Source organism: Dunckerocampus dactyliophorus, chromosome 10, assembly GCF_027744805.1.
Source record: "Dunckerocampus dactyliophorus isolate RoL2022-P2 chromosome 10, RoL_Ddac_1.1, whole genome shotgun sequence".
In the NCBI taxonomy this organism is placed as follows: domain Eukaryota; kingdom Metazoa; phylum Chordata; class Actinopteri; order Syngnathiformes; family Syngnathidae; genus Dunckerocampus; species Dunckerocampus dactyliophorus.
The window spans coordinates 24292094-24317722 of NC_072828.1; the positions used below are offsets into that span (position 1 = coordinate 24292094).

The 25629-nt window shown below is 40.1% G+C and overlaps 1 protein-coding gene across 4 annotated transcripts in view; it reads right to left on the minus strand.

Moving 5' to 3' along the window:
• Nucleotides 1-1537: 1537 nt before the first annotated feature.
• Nucleotides 1538-25629, minus strand: part of acsbg2 (acyl-CoA synthetase bubblegum family member 2) — a 28752-nt gene continuing 4660 nt past the window's right edge. For 2 of the 4 annotated variants that reach the window (XM_054789216.1, XM_054789217.1), the window contains 14 exons: nucleotides 19689-19821; nucleotides 16847-16947; nucleotides 14255-14532; nucleotides 11641-11729; nucleotides 9408-9528; nucleotides 9201-9281; nucleotides 8968-9117; nucleotides 6691-6867; nucleotides 6319-6500; nucleotides 5992-6234; nucleotides 5696-5913; nucleotides 4499-4638; nucleotides 3756-4002; nucleotides 1538-2900 (listed from right to left, as the gene is read on the minus strand). In XM_054789216.1, the coding sequence (XP_054645191.1) occupies nucleotides 2782-2900; nucleotides 3756-4002; nucleotides 4499-4638; nucleotides 5696-5913; nucleotides 5992-6234; nucleotides 6319-6500; nucleotides 6691-6867; nucleotides 8968-9117; nucleotides 9201-9281; nucleotides 9408-9528; nucleotides 11641-11729; nucleotides 14255-14532; nucleotides 16847-16947; nucleotides 19689-19798 (2256 nt within the window). In that variant the 5' untranslated portion in view covers nucleotides 19799-19821 and the 3' untranslated portion in view covers nucleotides 1538-2781. Of the gene's footprint in view, nucleotides 2901-3755; nucleotides 4003-4498; nucleotides 4639-5695; nucleotides 5914-5991; nucleotides 6235-6318; nucleotides 6501-6690; nucleotides 6868-8967; nucleotides 9118-9200; nucleotides 9282-9407; nucleotides 9529-11640; nucleotides 11730-14254; nucleotides 14533-16846; nucleotides 16948-19688; nucleotides 19822-24023; nucleotides 24197-25629 lie in introns of those variants that run through there. The other 2 variants (XM_054789215.1, XM_054789214.1) reach the window with 2 other exon arrangements.

Genomic DNA, 25629 nt, shown 5'->3' on the forward strand with positions numbered 1-25629 from the left:
GTGATTTTTTTTCTTTTAAATATAGTCAGAACACGCTTTCAACAATCACCTGCATTTGGTCGTGACAGTCCAGACTATCCACTGACCAAACTTGAAGCTTCCATATTGACTGACCACCCCCGCTTCATGAAATGGTTTAGTCCACTACTACCATCACAGTGCTTGTTGCTGCAGTCAACTTGTTGCCCGTTAAGAGTTGCAGCAGAACAGATCAGCTCTATTTCACTCGAGTGAAACTATGCTTCGAGTGCCAAGCAAAATAATGTCCGGGAGTCAAAAAAGTAAAGAGCAAAAGGTGAGCGAAGAAAGACAAACGAAAACTGTTTTTTTAAGCCTAAGCCAGTGGTGAAATGAACCTGTTAGCTTAATGTCCTTAATGAAATAAGCTAGCAGAGGAACCTGTTAGCTTATTGTCCTGAATGAAATAAGCTAGCAGAGTGTTAGTATGTTGTACATGTCTCCTTTTTAACAAACATTTAATCAGCGCAGGTAAATGTTCAGCATGTATTATTAAATGAGTTACCCCCCCCCCCACCTTTTACCAGATTTATCAACAGCTGAGTCAGCGGCAGCCCTGTCTCCCCATAACTTTACACCTACCTGTGAAGAAGGTGAGCAACACTGTGTTCAATGACATGTCACTTAGTATCATCGCAGTCTGTGGCAATGTCGTTCTCCTGCTCATATTACCATTACGAAAATAATCATTACAAAAATCATGTTTGTGTACTTTTGATACAGCTTAATCATTATTGTTAAACTTTCCCCTTCAATTTGGTGCTCAGTTAATATGAAGAATTAGACCACAGCCATCGTGAGTGAACAAAAAAAGTGAAGCTTTCAAGAAAATACACATTTCTTACCGGAAATTAATGTTTCACAGGACAGGAGCGAGTGCTTCCTGTCCTGCGCCTTTATTTTGGCGAGCTGTACTTCCTACGTGGTGGTGGAGACAACCGCTTCACACCCAGTGGCCGCACAGCTGCGGCCAATTGTCATTAGCGGCGGTTAAAAGGCCAGCCTACATGCGGCGCTGGTTCATTGCCTTTGTTCCTCGGCTCCGTATCGGTGCTGTCACCTACAGTTACTTACCTGAACTACCTGTAACCTGTTCACAGAGCCCCTTTTCCTCTGTCGCTTTTTGTTCGTTCCTATTGTTCAACATTAAAGTTTTCTTGTTTGCAAGCCGCTGCCTCATCTCTGCATACTGGGGGTCAAACACTCGACAGCCTCTACTATTCGTGACAATTACTATAAAATTAATTGTGTTCCATATGTCAAGTCAATTCAGATCAAAAGGTTTGTTTTTTAAGTGTGCATGAGTGGAGGATACATGGCTTCAGGTCAAATGTTTGAAGGGGTACGCGACTGTAAAACGTTTGGGGACCATGATGGTGTAGTATATCGTAACGTTGTTTTTGGAGGGTCAAAACTGCAGGAAACCAAAACTGCCTTTTGAGAAAATGCAGGGGACATGTCTTCTTTCCATTGTCATACCCAAACAATAAGCCTCAGCTGGCTCTGCAAATGTGTAAATGAGCCAAACAACACACGAGGGTGTTCCATTTTTATTACACATCTGGTCATTGACATTTTAGAGCTTAATTGTGCCTGCGGTGCGCCTTTCCTGCAGAATTGTGCACAATGTGCTAACGGTGAATCCAGTTTAACTTCACAGCTTGATGCTTTAGGGTGAATTACACTTTAATAGCACACTCCTTCATTAAAGAGATGGAAGTGGAATTCTGCAGGCACATAAAAACGTCCTTATGTGACATGACAGGAAGAAAAAAACCTCACACACCCCAACTGTGACATTTAAACAAAGCATATATAACAGTATCATAGTATATATCAGAAATGACACCACATTGACCCTGAAATTCAGGTAGTTTAAGCAAGCCGGCCGGTGCTGCCAAACCCACCGTAACAATCAAAAGAGTGCTACAAATGCCAACAATATTCTCTTTCAAACCTTCATCTACACATTACAGCTCTTTGGATTCCAACATCTGATTTCAAGTAGGACATGTCTTCTAGAAAGCATTCATCTACTCAAGTTGCATAAAGTACAGACAGCTCAGAACAGATCATATATTTACCATACAATTGCAAATCTAACATTTGTATAGCACAAAAGCATATATACAATACAGTATTGTGTGAGTTTGCACACACGCACACAGACACACACACACGGGTTAAAGAGGTTGTAGCTAGTGCGCACACAGGGCATCCAGCACAGAGATATAGCCAAAAAGCTTCACATATATGGCTTAGATGACTTCTTAAAGGATTGAGAAGATTCGAGACATTTAGAAGTGATCCTTCTTGCAACTACTGTATATGCGAGTAAATCCAGGCCTGCCTGCTGAGGCAACTGAAGTGACGTAGACGGCTTGCATTTCACTTGAAATGAAGCTTGTTTGTGGCAAACATTGGAAATAAAATCCACAACCTTTTTCAAACATTTTATAAATTCAATTTTGGATTCTGTGTTTTTTTTTTAATCAAGTATTACAGTGCAACAATAATAACAATAATAATAATAATACCACACGACCTTTTCTTTTTGACAAACATTGCTACGTTCTGGATGTAACACAAATAAATAGCTTCAGCTTATTCAAAACATCTTCAAAAATGATAAAGCTCGTTTACAACCTCTTATCCATACATGTAAACCAAGACGGAACAAGCCACAAAAACAAGTAAGGCAATGAAGATAAAAAAAAAAAGAAGAATGATAAATGCGAGAAAAGAGCACGGGTGTGCGAGCTTTCACTTTGGGGGCAGCGGGTTTTCGGGGGTCGTTGGAGATGTGACTTCTTTGTAAAAGTTGTCAATCTGCTGTTTGTGCTTTTTGGCTACCGCTGGTCGTTTCAGCTTCATGGTGGGACCTGGAATGGCAACACTTCAGATTATTTCCGACCCCTCCTTCAGGTCTCAGAGGTTTAAAACGTTTCCATGTAGATAGCCCCTCAGTGCTATCATGTCAGGTGTTAGCATGTTAGTGCTAGCATGCAAATATTCGCATTTTTTTTTTACATTTTCGTAAATATTAACACACGCTGACTAGCATGTTACCATTGTTAGCATGTTACTAATGTTGGCATCGTACCATTTTAGCCGTTTTCATAAGAAAAGACATATCTAAACACTTAGCGGAAGAAAATGGATGGAGGGATGTTTATATATTTATTTCTCATTTGGTTTGCTTTTTTTTTTTAAATCTACGAAGATTTGACCTTCGAGAGTGTTTAAATGAGAGAAATGTGAGAAAATGTGAATAAAGTGTGTGGTTGAGGGGTTTTAAAGCCTTAAAACATATAATAAACGAAAAAACACACCCTGTAAACGAAAAAAACATAATAAACAAACATCCTGTAGATGACAAAACTGTAAACAAAAAAAACATACATAATAAATGAAACTACTGGATTTCACTTAACATGGTTTTTTTTTTTACATAACCCTGCGTTAAACGAGGGAACACTGTGTATATGTATATACATATATATATATATATATATATATATATACATATATATTAAAAACATTTTAAAGTTTTTATCATATTTAACAAAAATCTATAAAAGTATCAAAGTGGCCCCCACATCCTTTGATTTTGGGAATTAAAAAAAAAAAAGATTGAACACCACTGGGTATTGTTATCGGCAGTATCAATATTGATATCACGCATGAAAAGCGATATCGGGTGATCACTAATATCCACTGAGGTCAAGTCTACTCACCCAGTTCCCCTCCAGTGATGGAAAAGTCTTCCTCCAGAATGTGCCACTTCTGGATGCGCTGAGCGTTGGAGGTCGCTTTCTCGTTCACACGGTTAATCCCTTCCTGGATGGCGGCGTTGATGGCGCGATCGCGGCCGCCTGCGATGTCAGAGACGCGCGTGGCCTTACTGCCCAGTTTCTTGCAGATCTCCACGGCCTCCGGGGTGAGCTCATCCAGCGGGGCGGCTGTTTCGGCGTTCACCTGGCACTGGAGAGGAAATCAGACTTAATTATACTCATTAATTCACTCTCTATGTCGCTTGTCCTCACTAGGGTCGACGGGGTGTGCTGGAACCTATCCCAGCAGACTGAGCGAGAGGCGAGGTACACCCTAGACTGGTTGCCGGCCAATCCCAGTTTTAATTATATTTTCCGCTGGAATTAAAAGAACAATTACAAGTCTTTTGTCATAAAAGACTGGTGAAAAGTCCAGGGTGTACTCACCCGAAGTCAGCTAGGATAGGCTCCAGCTCTCCTAATGACGACTAACAGTATAGAAAATGTAAGAATGGCTTTCCTGCAGCTCTCATGGGGTCTTGCAATATTACCAATCAACCACCAGATGGCAGTGTGACCCCAGAACACATGCATATGAGACTGCTTGTCTGCCCCATACATCTTATCTCCAAGGCGTCCTCTCTGATGACTTTGCAAGCGTGACGGAGGCTGCAAAGCTTATATAGAGTGTCAATGTTTGTTCATACCTTCACGGTGAGCAGCATGGACAGAAACTTCTTCTTGTCTCCTATCAGCATGGCGTTGCTTATCAGGGGCAAAGCTTCCTTCACTGCATCCTCGATAGGTACAGGAGGGATGTTCTCTCCTCCGGCTGTGATTATTAACTCTAAAATAAAAAAAAAACATTTTCTCTATTTTATATACTCACAATTAGGTACACATGAGTTCCAATACATATATTCCCACAAAAATAATAATAATAATAATAATAATCAGAGAGGTCAGAGAGGTATTCATTTAACAGGATGTTTATTATTTTGTTTATAGTCTACAGTGGTCGTTCAGTAAATAAGGTAGTACAACCATCACAACATTTTTCATTCAATGAAAAATGAGCAGTATTATCGACTGTTTTTTCCTACATGTTGAATTGTGCAAGTGTAAACATGTGATGTGCTTCAACGTAACTTTGTCATGCATGTTTGCCATTTGAAATAAACCATATTAACATTCTTAGTGAGTGTTACCATTATTAAGAGTTTTAATAGGGTGGCGCTCAGTTTCAGAGGCATTCAGTGTAATAGCAAGTCATTAAAATCATAATTTTGGTGCGTAAATGTGAAAAGTCATTAAGAGCGCCCGCCTGGCGGAAGAATACGTGCCACAGTGCAATGTGCGCCTCGTGCTGGGCGGAAGAATACAGTGTGTGTTTGCGCAGCCACACTGAGGAAGGATAACACCGCTTATTAACTTTTTGGACTTCATGATGTCTCCCCAGCGGCAGTGCGCCAAAGAAAACGAAAGACATCACCATGAGTGTGAAAATGAGAAGAGAGTAATTGTTACCGAGAAGAGGTTATCCTGCCAGCCTGGGAGAATATTTTAGGAAGGTAAGACAACCACGGGGATAAAAGTAAGGAGTTGTTTTCTTTTTATTATTTTAATTCTTGTATGTCAGCTTTTCATTACTGTATTTTATATGTCATTCATGTGTTTTGTGGACAGTGTGAGTGACTTAGGAGTTAATTTAGATATAATTTAGGTTCAAGTTCCAACTTACAATAAAACCCGACTTACATCACGGCCTCGGAACCAAACTCATTCGTAACCTGAGGATGCTGAGGTGCAGCGAAGCTCAAGGTCACAATGGAGATGTTTAGTGCTCTTCTCGTGACTAATCCTGACATGGTAACACATGAAAACGACCAGAGCTACCAGCATACCTTTAATTCTCCCCGTGATGAAGAGGAATCCATTCTGGTCGCGTTTACCGAGGTCGCCGGAGTGCAGCCAGCCCTCCGCGTCTATAGCTTCCTCTGTCTTGTCCATCATGTTGAGGTAACCCATGAAGATGTGGCGACCCCAGAAGCAGATCTCTCCGTTCCCGTCCTCGTCTGGGTTGTGTAGCTTTGTCTTGCAGCCCGGGAGTTCCTTGCCACAGCTGCAAGACAAACCATCGCCACACTTAATTCACTCAGTAATTATTTTGACTACGGGAACACAAGGAAACAACCAATACCTGGTGAGCCGAAAAGCATCTGGGAGGGAGACGGTGTGAGGCCCCGTGCTCTCGCTCATGCCGTACAGCTCGTACAGTGGAATGTCCAGGCTGAGGAAGAACTCCAGAGTGTCTCTGGTTATGGGGGCAGCGCCTGTGTAGCACCTGTGGCAGCGGTCCAGACCCAGAGCCTTGCGCACCTTCTTGAACACAAGCTTCTTGGCTATTTGGTAGCTCAGCGGTGTGTGATCTGCTGCTCTGCTTCTTATGACAAAGCAAGTGTAGACAACACGTCACGCATCAAACCAGAGCTAAAAAAAAGCACTGATATTCAAATTGTGCACGTACTGATTCATCTTGCTCAGATTGGTCTGCAGACCCACATCTTTGGCCCATGAGGCAACTTTTCGGCGCACAGCGGAGGACTTGGCTCCGACAGACTTCATATTCTCTTGCATCTTCTCCCAGACACGCGGCACCCCCAAGAAGGCCGTAGGCCGCACTTCCTTCATGGTGTTCACGAGAGAGCCCTGATATGACACAACACACGTGCACTTGTTGCAAGAAAAGACTGTTTGCAAACAAACAAACAAGCATGGTGTGTTTAAGAGGCACGAGGATAGACCTTTTATTTTATATGCGTGAATGTGTTGTTTTCACAGCTGATTACACACTGCTCTGTAAGACGCACATGACGTGCTTGCTACACTGGGAACTCACCTTCAGCGCATCTGGGTTGGCAAAGTGTGTAACCCCCCCGACCTTCATGTTGACCCAGATGTCGACCATCTGAGCTGCGATGTGGCTTAGGGGGAGGTAGCTGACCACCACCTCCTGGGACTCTGTGGCGTCCGTCAGGCTCACATGGCGACTGGTGGAACGTGCGGTCCAAGTCAGCTGAGAGGACAAAAAGAAAAGAATACATGAGTGCTCGTATAAAATGGACATAGCAAGACAAGGAAAAATACAAAGGTCCGCCAAACTAAGTTAATTGTCTATCTAAAAAAATAACCTACTCATTTTGACCCTTTCATTTGAACCCTTACTACCTAAAACTCCGTATGTACCATAAGGTGGTATTTTTTCCTTGCTTATTTACTTTTTGCACTTCATTATGTCTCCCGAGCCGCAGTGCAACAAAGTAAAGGGAAACCATCATCAGGGAATTGAAAACGAACATCATAAAACTCCCACCAATATTGCCCGCTCTTGCCCGGTCCTAACCACTTGACTGTCATGGCCATCATTAATACCCTAGTTGCACCACAGGTGGAATGAGCCAGGATGCCGTCAGAATGAAAATTCATGGTTTATTCCTGGATACTCAAAGTGCATTGTAAAAATTCTGAGTACATTCCAAATATTAGGGCCCGAATGTTTTGAGCAAGCTAAAACCTTTCAAGGTGGTTTTAAAGTGGAAAAATATCCAACGGCATTCGAAAGGTATGCTAACTGCACTCTGAAAAAAGAAAAAAAAATACTGCACTCTGACTGCATACTAAATATTCTTACGGTAGATATTCTGATCTCAATTGAAAAAGAAAGAAAAAACGGCTGCTGCTGAAACGTCACTGTGAAGCGTTGCCTTATTCACGTTACTTCATACGCCAAGGAAAAAAGGAGCGGAGGTAAGTTCAACATCAGCCGCCGGCGTGACCAGTGCTGAGGTACTGAAAAGAGGTGCTGAAACCCACTCCGCCTGCTGAAACATCACTCACCACTGACGCGTCGTCAATTCTTATCACATCATGCCACCAAGGAAAAAAGGAGCAAGCTCCACCACCGGCCACTGGCACATCACGACATGCCGCCAAGGAAAGAAGAAGCCAAGCTTACGAATTTAAAGTCCTCTCCCAAATGTGGCGTGAATTTTTCAACTTTTTCATTCCGTCTGTTTCTGCTTGATTCTTGCTTAGTGTGACGGGATAAGGATAAGGATCATCCAATGCTAATGAACACTAGAGAGGTCATGGGTTCTGTGACCTGTTACAAGGAGATCCTGGAGCAGAAGAGGAGGTTATCCTTCCAGACGAGCCTAGGACAGTATTTTAAGAATGTAAGATAACATCAGGGATAAAAGGAAAAAGTTGGTCTGTCATTTTTTTTATTACCGTTTCATTTAATTCTTGTATGTTATCTTTTTATTGCTGCATTGTAAATGTCCTTATTGTGTTTTGTGTACAATGTGAGTAACTTATGAGTTAATTTAGGTATAACCTACCACCTACCATTTAGACAAGGTCTCAATAATTTTGTTACTTTCCACTGTGTTCTGTTAATGATATACATTACGTCAAATGATTGACATATCGGCATTGATCATTTGTTTTGAAAATCGATTTAAGAGCCTCATGATCTGGTTTCAGCAGCATCGACATTTCAGTATGGATCAGCACATAACGACTCATGGGGAATGCGTAGAGAGGTGCATGAGATGCGTGGCTTTCAAGTTGAAGACGATCGATCTTGCAGATCTAGGAGATTTGGAGCTGGACTGCTTCATGCTGCGAAGGACAGCACGGGTACGGGGGCTGATTTGCATCAGGGCAGGAGTGACGCTAGCAGCGACAACAGAAGAAGGGGAGAGACCGGCGGCACGTGTGCTGAGGGAATTGTGGGGCTGTTCGGTTCCAACACCTGAAGAGGACGACTTTAGTGGTTTAAGTTCCCAAGAGAAATAGACAGACAGCGATAAATGACTTTTTTGGCAGGCGACTGTTTAACCAACCATCTTACATGCACTGTTTATTTAATTATAAGTTTATAAATTCTTTCTGCCTAACATCTGTCTGTATACTAAATATCACATATTACAACACGGACACCTGCAGCTTGTAGATCGGTGTGGCCTATATTTATGTACAAATCTTTTTTTCCTCTTTAAATTTTGTGGGTGAGGCTTAAATACTGGTGAAATTACCGTGAAAGGTCTATGTGGATCATCGCTAAAAAGCGTCTATTCCAGGCACATGTGACACAATGTCATGTGCAACTCACGTTGTCGTGGCTGAGCATGACTCCTTTGGGCTGCCCGGTGGTCCCTGAAGTGTAGATGAGCATGCAGCACTGATTGGGCTTCTGGCTAGAGATGATCTCATCAAGCGGATCATCAGGCTCGTCACGTCCCAGCTCCATGAAGTCAGCCCACTGCCGTCAAGAGACAATGCTGAATGTACTGCTGCCTTTGTGCACGCAATATAGTTAAGTATAAATAGGCAATATTCACTTACACTGTAAAGATTTGGTCTCTTCTCTTTTAGTGCACCTTTGTATTGAATGATGGCTTTCAAGTTTGGCAGCTGGTCTTGTACCTGAGAATAGACAGAATTGGAAATTGGTGAAAATGTGGCTGGTATGTTGTAAATATGTAAATATATACAGAGAGGGCCCTCGTTATGGTCAGCCGTGGTGAACCATTTTGTGTGTTTGTGTCGCACCTGAAGGATCTTCTGCAGCTGCTTGTGGTTCTCCACTACAAGGATATTGGCCTTGCAGTTCTCGGCCACATACTGACAAGCCTCTGGAGAATTGGTTGTGTAGATGCCCACAGCAAAGCCACTGCAACACAAAAAGGTCATGTTTAGCACACATTTACTTGTTTCTTTTAATCGTTATTTCCTAACATCAACCTCCAAATAACCCATTTGAGCACTCTGAGGCTCTCCAGCAGGACATTGTTTTATGCAATAACCTTCGACTCAACAAGCAGTGTTGTTCCGTCATTATGAATGTCAAAGGAACAACTGTTGCGTGATTTAGAGCCAAACTCTGCTCCTCGCTTACCTAAATGGTTGCACAATTAACAGGCAAACAGAAAATGCATAATCCCATCAAAATTAACATTGCATAAGCAGGTGTTTAGTAACCAGCTCACATAGCTGCCCTTGACCGATCAATGCGTCCCGTTACTTATCTCGTGTCTCGCCACATACTACTAGGGCAGGGGTGTCCAAACTTTCTCCACTGACGTTCACATACAAAAGTGAAAGGATGCAAGGGTCAATTTGATATTTTATAGAGCAACACATGTACAGTAGATATGCTAAGAAGTTATATATACAGTCAAATCTGTCTATAGCGGCCGCTGAAGGGAAATGGCAAAAGTGGCCACTAGAGACAGGTTGGCGGCCAATTTGAATTTGTGTGCGCACATATTAACATGTTCACAAAAATAAAAAATGTATTGTTTAAAAATGATTTTAAAAATGAAATCAAAGAAGGTAATAAAATTATAAAAATATAAGTAGCGGAGGAATATTTTTAAAAATTAATTTCCATCTTTGATTTTTTTTTTTAAACACGATTTTAAAAGCAAGAAATAAAAATTTTAGTGAACAAGCCTGAGGAATGGGATCGAACAGGATACGCGTCATGAATGGGTGTGTACGTGAACAATAGAGTGCGGAGGAGGTGCGAAGATCGTTGTAAACTAACAATACCATCGCTCCTTTCTTATTGAATGGGCTTCTAATCTCTAATGAGTCGGCAATTAAGTGAAATTTTAGATGTTTTATTCAGGTGTTTTGGCCATTTTAGAATCTATTCACGGCGGCATTGCAAAGTGGGAAGACTACCGTTTTGGCCGTCATTGAATCTTTTCAGGGCGGCATTGCAAAGTAAGAAGACGGCTTTTATGTGGAACAACTGACAGTTTGTGTGGATCTTGTGAATGATTGCGACTAAGCTAGGACTCAGTAATTAAAGTCTACACATGACGGCTCCATTGCTTAAAAAACGAAACCTTTTTGTGCATGAAGCTTCTGCTTGAGTCGATATTTTGGCCGCTATATGCGGTCAGATATTGACCAAGGGATACAAAATGGGCGGCCGCTGGCCGCGTTAGACAGGTGACCGCTATACACAGGGTCTACAACACGCATATTTTCTGCGGGGGATTTTTCAGTGGCCGCTACAGGCAGGTGGCCGTTATAGAAAGGTGGCAGCTAAGACAGGTTTGACTATTTCAAGAAAAACCTGCATCTCAGCTTTTTGTGTTATTGGTGATACAGTATTCGTATGAAATTCGCTCTTTGCTCTTTTTTCCTCCCCATTTTTGCATATTTTTAAACTTTTCAAATATTTAAACTTTCTTAAATAATCTTTGTAATTTTTTATTTTCCTCATATTATGACTTTATCCCTGTAATATTTAGATTTTATCCCCATAATTTTATAACTTTCCCCAACCTATTTTTCCAAAACATTCTCATAGTTTCTCACTGGAATTTATTCTCATAAAATTGTGACTTTTTTCTCATGAGAATATGACTTTTTTTCTCTTAATATTTTGACTTCATTCTCATAAAATTTGTTTTTTCATTTCTGCTCTTGTTTTTTTCCCCCAACTATTTCACCTTTCTTCTTGTAATTATGACTTTATTCCCATAATATTTTGCCTTTATTCTTGGAATATTCAAACTTTTTCCGCAACCTAATTTTCCAAAACTGCAATTTTATTTGCCTTCATTTTCGTAATATTATAACTTTTTTTGCAACCTAATTTTCGACACCCCTGTAGGTGAGGAAGCGTGGCTAAATTTCCCTTTTATTTTTCCCTTCAAGCTCAATAAGCTTGTAATTATGGAAGGAGAGAAGTATAAAGTATAAAGCCATAATTGATCAATGAGGGAACATGGTGGTCACTGCCTGGACAGATGAATATACAACTCACCCTGCCAAAATGGCTCCAATGTCAGCGATGAACCACTCTACAGAGTTGAAGCCCAGGATACCGACGCCGTGGTAACGTTGTAACCCCAGCTGCAGAGACACAAACATACCCGACGGACGTTTAGTGTTTATTGCTTACACATAGTCAGATGTTAAGGCCTCACTCATCATTCCTAAAATAATCTATAAAGTCGACCCTCACTCCACGGCTTGAACATCACTCCCATCACTCAAATTGCGTTTTTTCAAAAATGTATTAATAAATAAATGATTGCTCTTTGGTGGTTGACTAGGCCCTATTATTAGTAAAAAAAAAAATCCATATTTAAGCAAATGTTATGTATTCTTTACCTAAATTAAGCATTTTCAAGTATAAAAATGTTCTAAAATAGGGGTTTAAGGCAATACAAGACGTTGAGGAACTGTCTACACTGGCCACCAGGTGTCACTACTCACGCACACCAGAGGATCGCCAACAACAGGCTTTTATTATTTTATAATTATTTAATTCATAAATATTAGGGACACTTTAGGGGAAAAAAAACAACCTGCGATTTCGAGAAGAAAGTCGTAAATTAACGAGAAAAAAAGGTCGTAAATTTACAAGAAATAAGTTGCAAATTTACAAGAATGAAGTCTTACATCTACGAGAATAAAGTCATAACATTACGTGTCAGAGGGAAAATCTTTTATCTTTTTGATTTTGATCTTGTAAATTTACAACTTTATTCTCGAAATCTCAGGTTATTGTAATACTCCGTCATAACAGGCATTGTCTGAGACAGCTATGAAAAGGGGGGACATCGGGAAAAAAATTCTTAACGTTACCTTTGTCCAGGGCCAAAGGTAACGTTAAGAATTTTTTTCTCGTAAATGTACGACTTTTTTGCTCGTAAATATATAACTTTTTTTCTCGTAAATTTGCAACTTTATTCTTGTACTCGAAATGTTTTTTTCTTTTTTCAATGTGGTCCTGATACGCCATCGTAATTTCACAACAGGCACAATAATATAACAATAATAGCAATAATAGTCATCATCCTAATAACAACATCGACTGCAGCTAAAACTCAACTCTGATACCCCTACGTCGCTTCCTGTCCACATGTCCGGAAGACATTTATCAAAAGACACACAAGGAAATTTACTTATCGCTGTCGGGTCTGGAACCAATTCACCGTGATGAACTATGGGTTGTTGGGCATTTGATGGTTTGACAAACATATTAATAAATCATGCTGTTTCATGGTTGAATATGGCCTATTAGTTTTTTAAAATATTTAAGCAAATTGTATGTATTTTTTGCCTTCATTAAGCGTTTTCAAGCATAGAAATGGCAAAATGAACTAAAATACAAGGCAGTTGACGACTCTTAATAGTGAATGTAGTATTCTACATTGGTCACTAGGTGTGAGTAATTGTTTGGTGAAACAAGCACCAGACTTGATCGCCGCAACTACAGGCATTAATTGCAAGTTTAAATTATCTCACAACAGGCACAAATAGCATAATAATAACACGGGCTGAAAACCTGAAACCCTGACGTCACTTCCTGTCCTCCACCCACCTATCCGCCAGCCACTAAGGGAATACATTTACTACGCCACACACGAGTACAGGTTTTATTTATGTCTTAACTGGCTACTATAGTGGGCAATACAAATGCAAAGGTGACTATAGGGGGCGTTTGTTCATGTTTAGAGGGCTCTAATAATGTTAAAAGCCGTATTTAGGAGATTGTAAACAGGTTTTCCATGCCATAAGTATGAAATCATTACACCTATAAAGAGGAAATCCTACTTTGTGGAAATTCATTAATCACAATCGAGTCTGGAACCAATTAACCGCGATAAAGGAGGGATTACTGTACTACTTTTCAATTATACCACTTTTGTATATGTGGGATTACAGCAGATGTTTGTAGACTGCAAATGACTGTTAGCCCCCTTTTTCATGTTTTGTTTCTTTGTCCCTTTGATTATTTTTTTTTTCCCGAAGGCTCCCTTCTTGTATTGTTTTGTTTTTCTGCTGTTTGCAAGCACACCTTGATCGCTGGCATCTCCTGTGTTATGTTTCCACAATGGATGATGGGCCACAAGATGGAAAATGAGCTCATTCGATGCTCAGCACAAACAAACAAAGCTTCATGTTACAACGACGTGTCAAGAGTGACCCAAGTGAATATCAGTCTCCACATGACCGTGTGCGTGCGTTGGGTTTCGTAATAATCATCAGTAGTGTACTGTGAGGCTTGCGGTTCAGTATGACTCCATCATGCTGCGTTGCTGGGGTTCCCACATTCCCTTGACATATGCTGCCACATGACATCAACAAGACGAGTGTTGATGGCAAAACTGAATACAAGCCAAGTTGTGCCGAGTGTGCGTGACGCTTGTGAGGAAATGCTGAACGGGATTTACTAAAGGATTGATTGTAAGTAGCAAATACACCGCAGGGTAAAACGCTCAGGTAAAATCGGATAAATTTAAAGATTATCCGGGCTGAAATGGGCTGAACTGGAAAACCTCATGAAGGCAATTTGTTTATACGCTAACAAGAAAGATTTGAGCCACCCGGGGCAATGACTAAGCAATATTCATCAACATCATCTTCACCTTAAGGAAGCTCTTAGCTGCTGTGCGGCAGGTATTGTAGTACTCTATATAGTTCAGGCTCTTCTTCTGCTCGCCCTCCTTCCAGCTCAAAGCAGTATATTTGCCAAAATTCTTCACTGTTGAGGCAAAGAGTTGATGGACCGTCAAAGGGGTCTCAGCGGCCAGGCCAGAGTCCTCCATGCGAAGCTTCACTTTGCCGTCGCGCTGACACGTCCACAGGTTGGACTGCGGTGCTGCTGTGGCTGTCACTGACAGAGAGTGTGGACGCTGGGCATTTACTGCAGGACATGGAGAGACATTAGAAAGAGATATGAGCACAGATACTGAAAGAAAAGGATCAGTGAGAGCAATCTAGACACACGAAGCTAACACAACATAGAACACTCATTCCCTGATGCAGCATAGTAAATGGTTTTTCACACCGGCTAAAATAACTTTGTTCTGATGTTATCTCACCATGCAAGGCAAGTTTTGCTGTTCTCAAGAAACAAAGTTGCTTTTCACAAATACTGTCTAATCACGGCACATCACCAAAAAGGGAATACAATGACGTTGCAATGATTTTTGATCGTACTTTATTTATCTGTATTTTATTCTTATGCACTGTATGACAAACACGAAGTATAATCATTAGAATCATATCATAAGATACTATATCTACTTTTTCATGATCTATCTACTTTATTTCAATGAGAAGGGAGGCGTTTGCCTTCAATAATGTAAATGCAATAATAATAATGTCTTATTTCTTTCAATATGAAGTGATTGGGACTGCATAGCACGTCTATAAACGTTCACTTTTATCTGAGTCTGATCAGATGCTATCGGACTCCCTAAACTACGGACGTCCCAACTTTTTCTAACGAGGGCCACATACTGACAAATAAAAGGAAGGAAGGGACACTTATTGTTATTTTGTAAACCAACACATGTAGATATGCTAAGAAGTTATAGAAAGTTAAAGAAAAAAATGCATCTCGGCTTCGTGATTATAGGTGACAAAGCTATTATTAGTAAGAACTTCAGTCTTTGCTCTTTTGTTCCCCCCATTTTTGCAGTTGTTATATATTACAACTTTCTGCTGAAATAATCTTCATACATTTTCTTTTTGGAATATTATGACTTTATTCCTATAATATTATAACTTTCTCCCCAACCAAATTTTCCAAAAATTACAACTTTATTTTGTTTTGTTTGTTTCATCCTGTTATGACTTTTTAAAAAAATAACATTTTTCTTTAATATTTCAACTTTACGCACTAAGATGATTTTGTTTTTCCTCATATTATGTTATTCTCGTAAAAGTACGTCTTTTTTTCTCCCTAGAATATGATTTTTTTCTCTTAATATTTCTACCTCATTTTCGTAAAATTATAGCAGTTTTTGCTGTTGTTTTTACCCCAACTAGTTCAACTTTCTTCTTGTAATGTTAGGACTTTATACCTATACTTTTATTTTATTCTCGTAACCTTAGACCTTTTTCTGCAACCTACTTTTCTAAAAATTACAACTTTCTTCGTTGTTTTGTTTTTATTTCATAATATTACGACATTAAAAAATCTTTCATATTTAATCTAAAATTTGGTTATTTTTCCTCAATATAACATTATTTTCATAAAATTTAGAGTTTTTTCTCGTTAGAATACCACTCTTTTCTCTTAATATTTTGACTTAATCCTCATCCAATTCTAGCTGTTTTTTTTTTTACTTTTTCTAAATATTTCAACATTTTTCTTGTAAATTTTCTTGTGACCTTATAACTTTTTCTGCTGCCCAATTTTCCAAAAATTACAGCTTCATTTGTTCTTTTGTTTGCTTCTCATAATATTATGACTTTTTTAAAAATTATTCTTGTAAAATTGCGACTTTTTCTCATTAGATTAAAATGTTTTTCTCTTCATATTTTGAGTCTATTCTTGTAAAATTAATGATTTTTCCATTTTTGCTGTTTTTTTAAAAAAGTTTTCCTGTTAAACTATATATTTAGAATGTGCAGCGGGCTACAAATGGCCGCTGGGCCGCACTGTGGACACCCCTGCCCTACACCCACATCCATGGAACCCATAGCCCTGCTTTAGGAGAGAGATTAGAAAAGCCCCAATTCCATCTTGTGCTTCTTAATGAAACATAATAAACTGACAAGAGTACATACTCATAAACTGTGGTACTGTAGTATCTCCTGTGCACACAGGAACTAAGTGATAGCAAATTTATGGCCTAAAACAAACACAGCTGCACATCAGCGAGCGCTATAGCGAGAACATGCAAGTGAATCTTTAATCCCCTCTCTCAACCGTGAAATACATTTAGTAAAAGTGTTTCATAACGCCGTTTCCCTCTCAATAACACAGCCAGGAAAGAATGTCAATGTCAAAATAGATGATGGAGGCCAGGAAACCATGTCGCTTCCTCAGGAAAAGAGTTAATCAAGGGCCTCTCAAAGTAGCTCCAACATGAAACTGTAGCCCAGTTTAGTGTGTAAATCGCCTCCTACGACTATGATGCATTTACACCACACATGTAAACAATCAAAAGTGGGGAAAAGGCAATGTAAAGCGTTTGTTAGGTGTGACTGTCAATGTTGTGTGTCACCTGTTTGTGTGTTCAAGGTGTGTTCAGCGGAGGCCTTGACTGCATTGTGGCCAATAGTCTCCTCGTCCATTTCCGCGGAGAACTCTTCCTCTGAGGACTCACTGAGGTAAATGAAAGACAAAAACATGTTATCACAGGGGAGGGTGAAGTCCCGAGCTGATCTGACACATCTGAAGCGATCCTGCACAGAAACGGATGGGTTGGAGTGGGGCATCACTACGATGCTCATTGGCTCTACTCCACATCCTGGCAGTGGGACATCATTGTAACACAATAAACCCAAGGGATTGATACAAATTAACATCTGGAAAAACAATGACTGTTTCACTTTAAACTTCTGCAACCGAAAACAAAATTGAGCAATAATCAACACATCCCGGCGTTTCCCATACTTTTATTTGTGGCAGCCCAAAGAAATATGAAGAAAATTAATGTCATTTTAGTAGCATAAAGTTTGAATACTAAACAAAAAAAATACTACATTACCACAGTGTATGAGTATATCCTGTTGTCAGTTTATGTTTCATTCACATGTTTCATAATCCCCCCTCTAAAGCAGGGCCATGGGGTCCATACATGGGTTTAAGGCAGGGGTGTCCAAAGTAGGGATGTCCCGATTCGATCTTCAGGGTTGGGATCTGTTGCCAATCCACTGTATTTTGAAGATTGGATAAAATCGGCGTCGGCCAGGAGATTGGGCCAATCCGGTTGCCGTATAATGTTCGTAACTCTGGGACACACTCCAACATGGTAGGTAGAGTAATGCGCCTCAAAGCCGGTCGCCACTCGACTCCCGCCACCCGCGAGAAGTAGAAAACGCAACACCACCTGCAGACATGTCCGCGGTGTACCGTGGTGAAGTCAGTTTCACACTGGATGTTGGACATTCGGCTCGGTCATGGTGCGGGGAGCTCGCATGGGAAGTGCTGCTATACTAAGAACCGTCAATAAATTACTACTGCCTTGGAAGAGAATTCGTAAAAAAATATATATATATTTATATATCTTCTAAATCACATCACAAATTGATCTATAACCATGTCAAATGATTAGTCCTACCCTAAAAGTATTTTGCACGCCCATTTTTTCCAATTTCATCTTTTATTGGATGCATTTTTATTGGATCTTTTATTGGATTAGGGACCTGACTCACAGAGATTTGTTATAAAAGCCAAACAATATTGTTGGTCATGCTGTGTAATAAAAAAGTCAATTCAGCAATACTTTGGTTGCATTATTTTTAATGCTTTGAAGAGCTGTTTTCATAACCATATTCAATTCCACAAATTCATGTTTCTAACAAAAGGTTATGGAAAAGATAAAAGGATTGGGACCTCCCGAGTCCAAAGTGTCTAAAGTGCGGCACGTGGCTGCTTTTTTAATGGCCACAGAAAACTGAAACTAAACTAGAAAAAAACAGCAAAAACGTAAAAATCAGCAGTCAAAATATTAAGAGAAAAAAGTCTAACAAGAAAAAGCCACAATTTTATGAGAGTAAGTAAATTTTAAAGAAAACTTAACTTATTTTTCAAAAGCGTTATATTATGAGAAACAAAACCACAAAGTTGTAATTTTTGGAAAATTAGGTTAAAATTAGACAAAGTTATGAGAATAAAGTCAAAATATTAAGAGAAAAAAGTTCTATTCTAAAGAGAAAAAATGTCCTAATATTACGAGAATAAACTCATAGTATGATGAGGGAAAATAATGTCATTTTAGTAGCACAGGGTTAAAACATTAAACAAAAAAAAAATATATATATGTATATATATATATATATATATTTTTTTTTTTTACAAGTCGCAATATTATAATAAATAACATATTTGGGTAATGAGGTTGCGGGAAAAGTTACATTATGGGAATAAAGTCTAAATATTATGAGCAAAATAATATTACAATAAAAATGTATAAAGTTTATTTAAGAAGAAAGTTGAAATATTTGGAAAACAGCCAAAATGGGGAAAAAAAGAGCAACGAGCAAAGTTCATACTAATAATACACTTTTTCCACATAGATCACAGCGGAGGTGCATTTTTTCTTGAACTATACTGTATATAAAACTTCTTAGCATATTTACAAAACGTCAAAGTGGGCTTGCATCCTTTGATTTTTTTCAGTACGTGGCCCTGGGTGGAAAAGGTTTAGACACCCCTGATCTAGAGCAACCCAACGCCACAAATGGAGACTGCAGTCCTGTAAGAAACACTGCATCCCTATTGTTGATCATAACACATGGATTTGATATTAACCGGTAAGAGCACTCCTACGTGATCCAAGTTACACAGAACTAACAATCACAACAGCAAGTCTATCAAGTGCAGTATTATTCAAGTTAACAAAATAGGGTTGCTTCCCGTAATACCAAGTAATTAAGAAAAAACAATGCCTTTTTATTTGACTGTCGCTCTAAGCTGGATGGCTGCCGACAGCATGCTTTGATTATGGAGGAATCAAAATTCAAAATGGCCTTCGGGGCAAATCAAAAGCATCAAATCTCGACAACATTTGACTCCTGACTTTTATCAGCATCCATTTCTCCATTCATTTTCCAATGCTTATCTCAACTCTCTTTGGGCACACCTTACACTGATTCCCAGTCTATCGGTGGACAAACAAGCACATTCTCAACAAACCAGTCTTAAAGACACAAAAAGCAGGGAGGGTGGCACACAAATGTGCTTTATGCTTACAGTACATCAGTAGATCACATTTAAGGTTCAAAGAAATATCCCCAGTGTTCCAGAAAAGGTTAAATTCCTGATCATTTTTGTATAGTGGGGATCCTGGCCTCCACTGCTAAAATACGTACATTATTGCTTGTGTGTGTGTGTGTACATACTTGGCTTTATCCAAAACCGGGTCAATGGAGGCTGCGTTATCACCCGAAGCACAGCGCACCTCCATGAAGGCAACAGAGTGGGGCTGCTGATGCACACCGTCCTCAGACATGGTGGCGGACTCACACACGGTCACTGAAAGAGCAGAAGGTTGTAAACAACAAGTGCATCACTTCCAGTCCAGTAATTCTGACGCAATGATGAATAAGTAAGCATTCTCTATTGAGTCAAGTGCAAAAATACTATCGAATTACTTGACATCCTTTCAGCAGGTCATATGTACAGGTATTTTTTTTTTCAGTGTAATACAACACCCAAACATTTTAAAGACGTGGTGTTGAATGAAACCTTGCTCCCCTGCTCTACTTACATGATGGTGACGGTAGTACACACACACACACACACACACACACACACACACACACACACACACACACACACAAGACTCACACCTGGGTGTTTTCAGGAGCAGGCCACAGTGTCTTTTCTAGTTGAGGTTACTTTGATTTTGATTAAGATAACTCTTTCTGGATATTGTCGTCATCTCATTCAATGAGAACATTGATAGTTGGATGTACAATAAAACAATCAAAGCATGCCATAGTAACACAGACACAATGTAAATATGCTGGCTAAAAATAGTTTCCAGCCCAGTGCCGTTTGCCCTGGTCCCTGCTCTCTTTGGTATGTTGTAACATTGCACTTCTTGCCGGCCTGTTTAGGTAAGGGGAGTGAAATCACGCACCAGCGGCCTCGTCTGCCTTTCATGACCTGTTGCCCAGTTATGACTGGCCGGGCAGCACAGCTGCAATCGCGTGACTGGTCAGAGACCAAAGGCCAAATATTTTTGCAATGGCGTCAAACTTGTTTGACCTGAGGGCCGCAACTTTGCCTGAAAGGTGTGCACAACTTGACTGTTCTGGTTGTGTTGGAGAAGACGTTTCGCTTCTCATCAAAGCAGGCTTCATCTGTTCATGCTCAAAGACTGGATAGGATCTAAGCATTTATTCAGTCAGGTTGAAGCATTCCCTAACCAAGGCCGGTTTCACTCATTTGTGGTGCAAAACGACAGTCGTTACAATAGAGTGAGACCTCTGCCTGCCAAAGACAGTTGTTTCTGTGGAATGAGGGTAATTCTACCCATACGACAACAACAACAAAAATTATTAAAAAAAAAAAACTCCAATTGCATGCAGTACAAATTTTCTATCAAAAATGACAACTCTTGAAGGGCATTATTTCCAGACTTTCGCAGGCCACAAAAAACGATGTGGAGGCCGACTTTAGCCCCCGGTCCTTGAGTTTGACACTTTAGAGCAGGGGTAGGGAACCTATGGCTCGGGAGCCAGATGTGGCTCTTCTGGTGGCTGCATCTGGCCCTCTGGCTTTAGCAATAACATTTTTTCATTGTAATTTTCTTTTACAGAAATCAGTATTAAAAATAACATTCAAAATATAAAACTTCTTTATGCACTTTAATCCATTCATCCATTTTCTACCGCAAGCACAGAAGTCACATTAATGGTAAAAAGTATTTTACAGTATTTATTATTGGTTAGCTTCAATATAACAACGTTATTAAAAAGAATAAATTCAGAGAATTATTATACTCTAAAATTGTTGGTCATACTTAATAAGGCACACATTTAGTTGTATTGTCAGTTGTTGTTAGTTGTATATGGCTCTCACGGAAATACATTTTAAAATATGTGGCTTTCTTGGCTCTCTTAGCCAAAAAGGTTCCCGACCCCTGCTTTAGAGTATAACACGTCTTTCCCATTCACTCCACAAATACACATGCTGGAGCCTACACCCAGCTAATTTCGGGCGAGAGGCGGGGTACACCCTGGACTGATCTTCCAGATCTCCCGAATGTGTGGCCAACATGCTAACCACCAGGCCGACCGTGCGGCCCATAGAAATTTAAATGTTACTTTAATGCAGTGCTTCTCAAATAGTGGGGCGGGGGGGCGTGGTGAACTGTCGGGGAGGGGGACTCTTGAATATGCTTGTATGCTTCACTGCTCTCCATTTTGTTGCATTTCACTGTTTTCACTTTCGAGTTCAGACTGTACACTACAGATAAATAGATATGATCAGTTTCTCAATAGTATTTCAAATCGGGGGGCGTGAAAACTTTTCTGTCCCCCAGTGTGGGCATGACAGAAAATAATTGAGAACCCCGGATTGAATGCCATCTACAGAGACTGTTGATGTAAGTCTAGGATGAAAATATGTTACTGTAGTACAGTGGTCATGTGACAGACAAGCTGTCAGCTGACCCTGCGGCCACTCTCAAAGCTGCATGAGTCAGGGGGTATGGATGAAGTTCACATGATGATATAAATAGCAGATGTTGATGACTTTGTTTTCCAGTGCAGCTGCACATTTTTGAGCAGCATTTAAAAAGCGAGATTGGGTTGATCAGTATTGCCATGACTCTGGTCTGGAGCAATGTTTGTTTCTTGAAAGGTTTTTATCTCCAGCGAAAACAGTTTAATCCCAGGGCTTGTTGTCACAGAAGCGGATACATTGTAATTAAAAAGATCTCGTACTTCTGTCAGTGAAATACGGGACTGTCACACCAGAGCTGATTCACAAGCCTTCAGTGAATTGTGAGCTTTGTCATTCACCGCCTCTCTCTCGTAGTGTCTGGTCAAACGTGACCTAAGCTATTTCCTCCTCTTGAAGCAGTTTACAGGAAACATGCATGGGATGAGCGTTCCTTCCCATTTCAACTTCTCAAAAACCTAAAGCAAAACAGAATCGAGACTGTGCCGGATGTGTTTTCTATCATGTTTTTCATGATTGTACAACATGGCTGGATAATGATAATACCATGAGTCCATCTTAGAACTGCAATTAATGGATGAATCTATCCAATTAATCAACAACTATTTTGGTATTCGATCAATTTAATTTCAAAATGTAAATATCTCAAATGGGAATATGTTTTCATTTCCTTAGTCATCCATGAAAGCAGACCTATTTTCTTTGTGTTTTGGGCAAAACCAAGATATTCACACTCATCAGATTTGACTTTGGAAAACAGTAATCTGCATTTTTTCCGCAGTGGCTCAGGAGTTAGAGCAGGTCGTCCAGAAACTGGAAGTTTGGCGGTTCAATCCTCGCTCCCTCCACCCAGTCACTGTCATTATGTCCCTGGGCAACCCCAGGGCAGCTGTGGCTAGAGATGTACATTACCGCCATCAGTGTGTGACTGAGGAGTGAATGAATAATGGGTTCACTTCATTGTTAAGCGCTTTGGGTGTCTTGAAAGCACTATAAAAATCTAATCCATTATTGTTATTATCATTTTCTGATATGCTGTGAACCAAACTGAGTTTGTGTTTGGTCCATATTGGCTTGGTCCACCTAGGGCCGAACCGATTACTAGTTTAATAGAACAACAAGCTTCAGATCAATCGACTAGGAAAATAATTGTTAGTTGCAGCTCTATTCCATCTGCATTCATGCAATCAAGAACAGACGATGAACATAAGAGTCGTGCCGAGACACAGCTGTTCTATTCGAGCAACAATTGGAGTGACACAACTGAACTCTTACATGCTTTCTATATGATAGAAAGACCGGATCACAACCCACAATGTATTCCTCTAATCAAACTCTAGATGACACATTCAGCTTGCTAAACTCGTTGGGTATCACCTGTCAGATATTAAAGATCGTCCAAAACTGTCCAAGCCAGATCTTCTTGTGTGTTTTAGTTGTCACTGAAATTAACATGGAGAAGGAATAGGTTTCTATTGATCAGGCTTAACAATGATTTATCACCAGCGGCCCCCTCTTAAAAAGCATACAGTGCAGCAGTTTATGACTGGACAAGACCCTCTCAGCATCCTCAGTATGACCACACTGCTGCCTTTGACATGGAAAGCTCATGGAGACCTTAAACACACCGTCTCCTTGGTGTCTTTGTAGCAGGTAGCCATCGCAATTCACAACAAACGCTGGGTGGGTTACACCCTTGCTGCACTAGACCAGTTCTCCACGTGTCATTAGAAGCACGACTGCACCATTCACATCATGCAGCGATACCGTAAATATTCAGTACTGAGTAGTTTTTCATGAAAGACCAACACAATCTCATCAGGCAGATAAAAACATGATTTTGAATATTGAAGTCATATGAAAATCAAGAAATGGCACCGTGATTTAAAAACAAATGAACTAATGAAAATGAACCAAACAATGAAACATAACCGCCAAGACAGTTTTTACCAAACTTGAAAATGAAAGCTCGTGCTGAAAGTAAGTGTTTTGAGTCTATTCCAGTTCTATGAAAGAATGCAGTAAAAGTGAACTAAGATACTCACATTGCATTGCTGGAAACTGATCGTTGGCCTGATTGGGATTTTGGTGTCTTGTCTGAACAATCGACGTTCTTCTGATCTATTCACTCTGTCTGGAAAACGTTAATCTGTCAGAGTGTCTACCATATGAGCAGCATATCATTCATTTTCAAACAGCAGCCGGCTTGGTTGGTCCCTCCCCCTGAAAAACCCCACCCGGCCCGGCCTGCCGTCTTCCTTCTACACACTCCCACCCTCCCCCATCCCAGAGTAACCGGATTGGACGAAAACGCTCACACCACAAGGCCCATTTTCCATATAAGGTCACGCAAGCCTACGTAATAAGGCGGGGGAAGTTGTCGCAAAGGATCCATGCACACGCACTCCCTCGCTCTCCCCTCACGAATCCTACTATCAAAACTATAACCCATCCCCCTGCAGAGATACTTGCCTACACACACACACATGCTGCAGTTATGCTGGTTGAGGTTACTTCTGGGCAAACTGTCCTATGCAAATCACTCTTTTGTACACAGCACAAACTCTCAATTCCTATGACCTCAATTATAAAAAATGCTGATCCTGATTCTTCGTCTGTTTATATTTTAGCTTCCCTTTAAATACATCTACCAATAAATGTCTTGCGAATTATTTTTATGGTCATAAACATAAACATCGTTGCGGTCCAATGAAAAAACTCTGGTATTTTTAAACAAAGAAAATGTTGATTTTGTTTTATCAAAAAATGTACACAACTTGCGGAAATTATAGAGTATATTGTTGAATTTAAGGTTTATTGTCCTGATTCCTTGTTTAACATAAAGTGTCCAACGTGACGAACATCTGTAGCTCTGGTGAATGCGGATTGCGGGACAACACAAGGCACTGAGACCTCATTCAAAAACTGCAACGGACTACTATTTAAACGGTTTGCTGACTGAACATCAGGATATTTATGACAACAAGCAGTAGGTGTTGTCCAAAAATAAAATCTTGGACAAAATATCAACAGACAAACTGGGGGAATTGAAATAATTACTGCACAGAAATAGTAAAACCAGCCTCTTTGCAAACTGATGCATAGGCTTTGCTCAAAGCTGATAGTGTGACCACAGTTCATCATCACTTACAATGGTGTTTGTGGACAAAAAAATAAAGAGTTGTCAGCTTAGTCTCGCTAATCCTGTACTTCTAGTTCTTGTGAAGAAATACGGCCTGACATACAAGACACTTGAGAAAAAGACATCAGTTCAGGACAACTGCAGAAAGACGAACCAGATGGCTAACGAGAGGGAGACATGTAAAAATGCCTTGAAGAACATAATAGAGCTAGCTGATCACTACACGTTTCATTTAAACTAGCAGGTTACTGTGAACGCACTGTAAAAGCTAGATAAACTGCACCAAATATATCGTCTTTACACTATTTCCCCCAAAATACGGCTCCCAAACAGACTTGTAGCCATCTCATCTGACATGACGCTCACTAAATGTATGCCATCACCGCTCTGTATAGCAAGATCAGTCTCAGCCAATTGCGAGCAGAGATGAAACCACAGAGCGACCTCAGCATAGTGTCACGTGACAACTGGGGTTTAGTGCACGCACGCGCACACAGCGAACGTCTGTT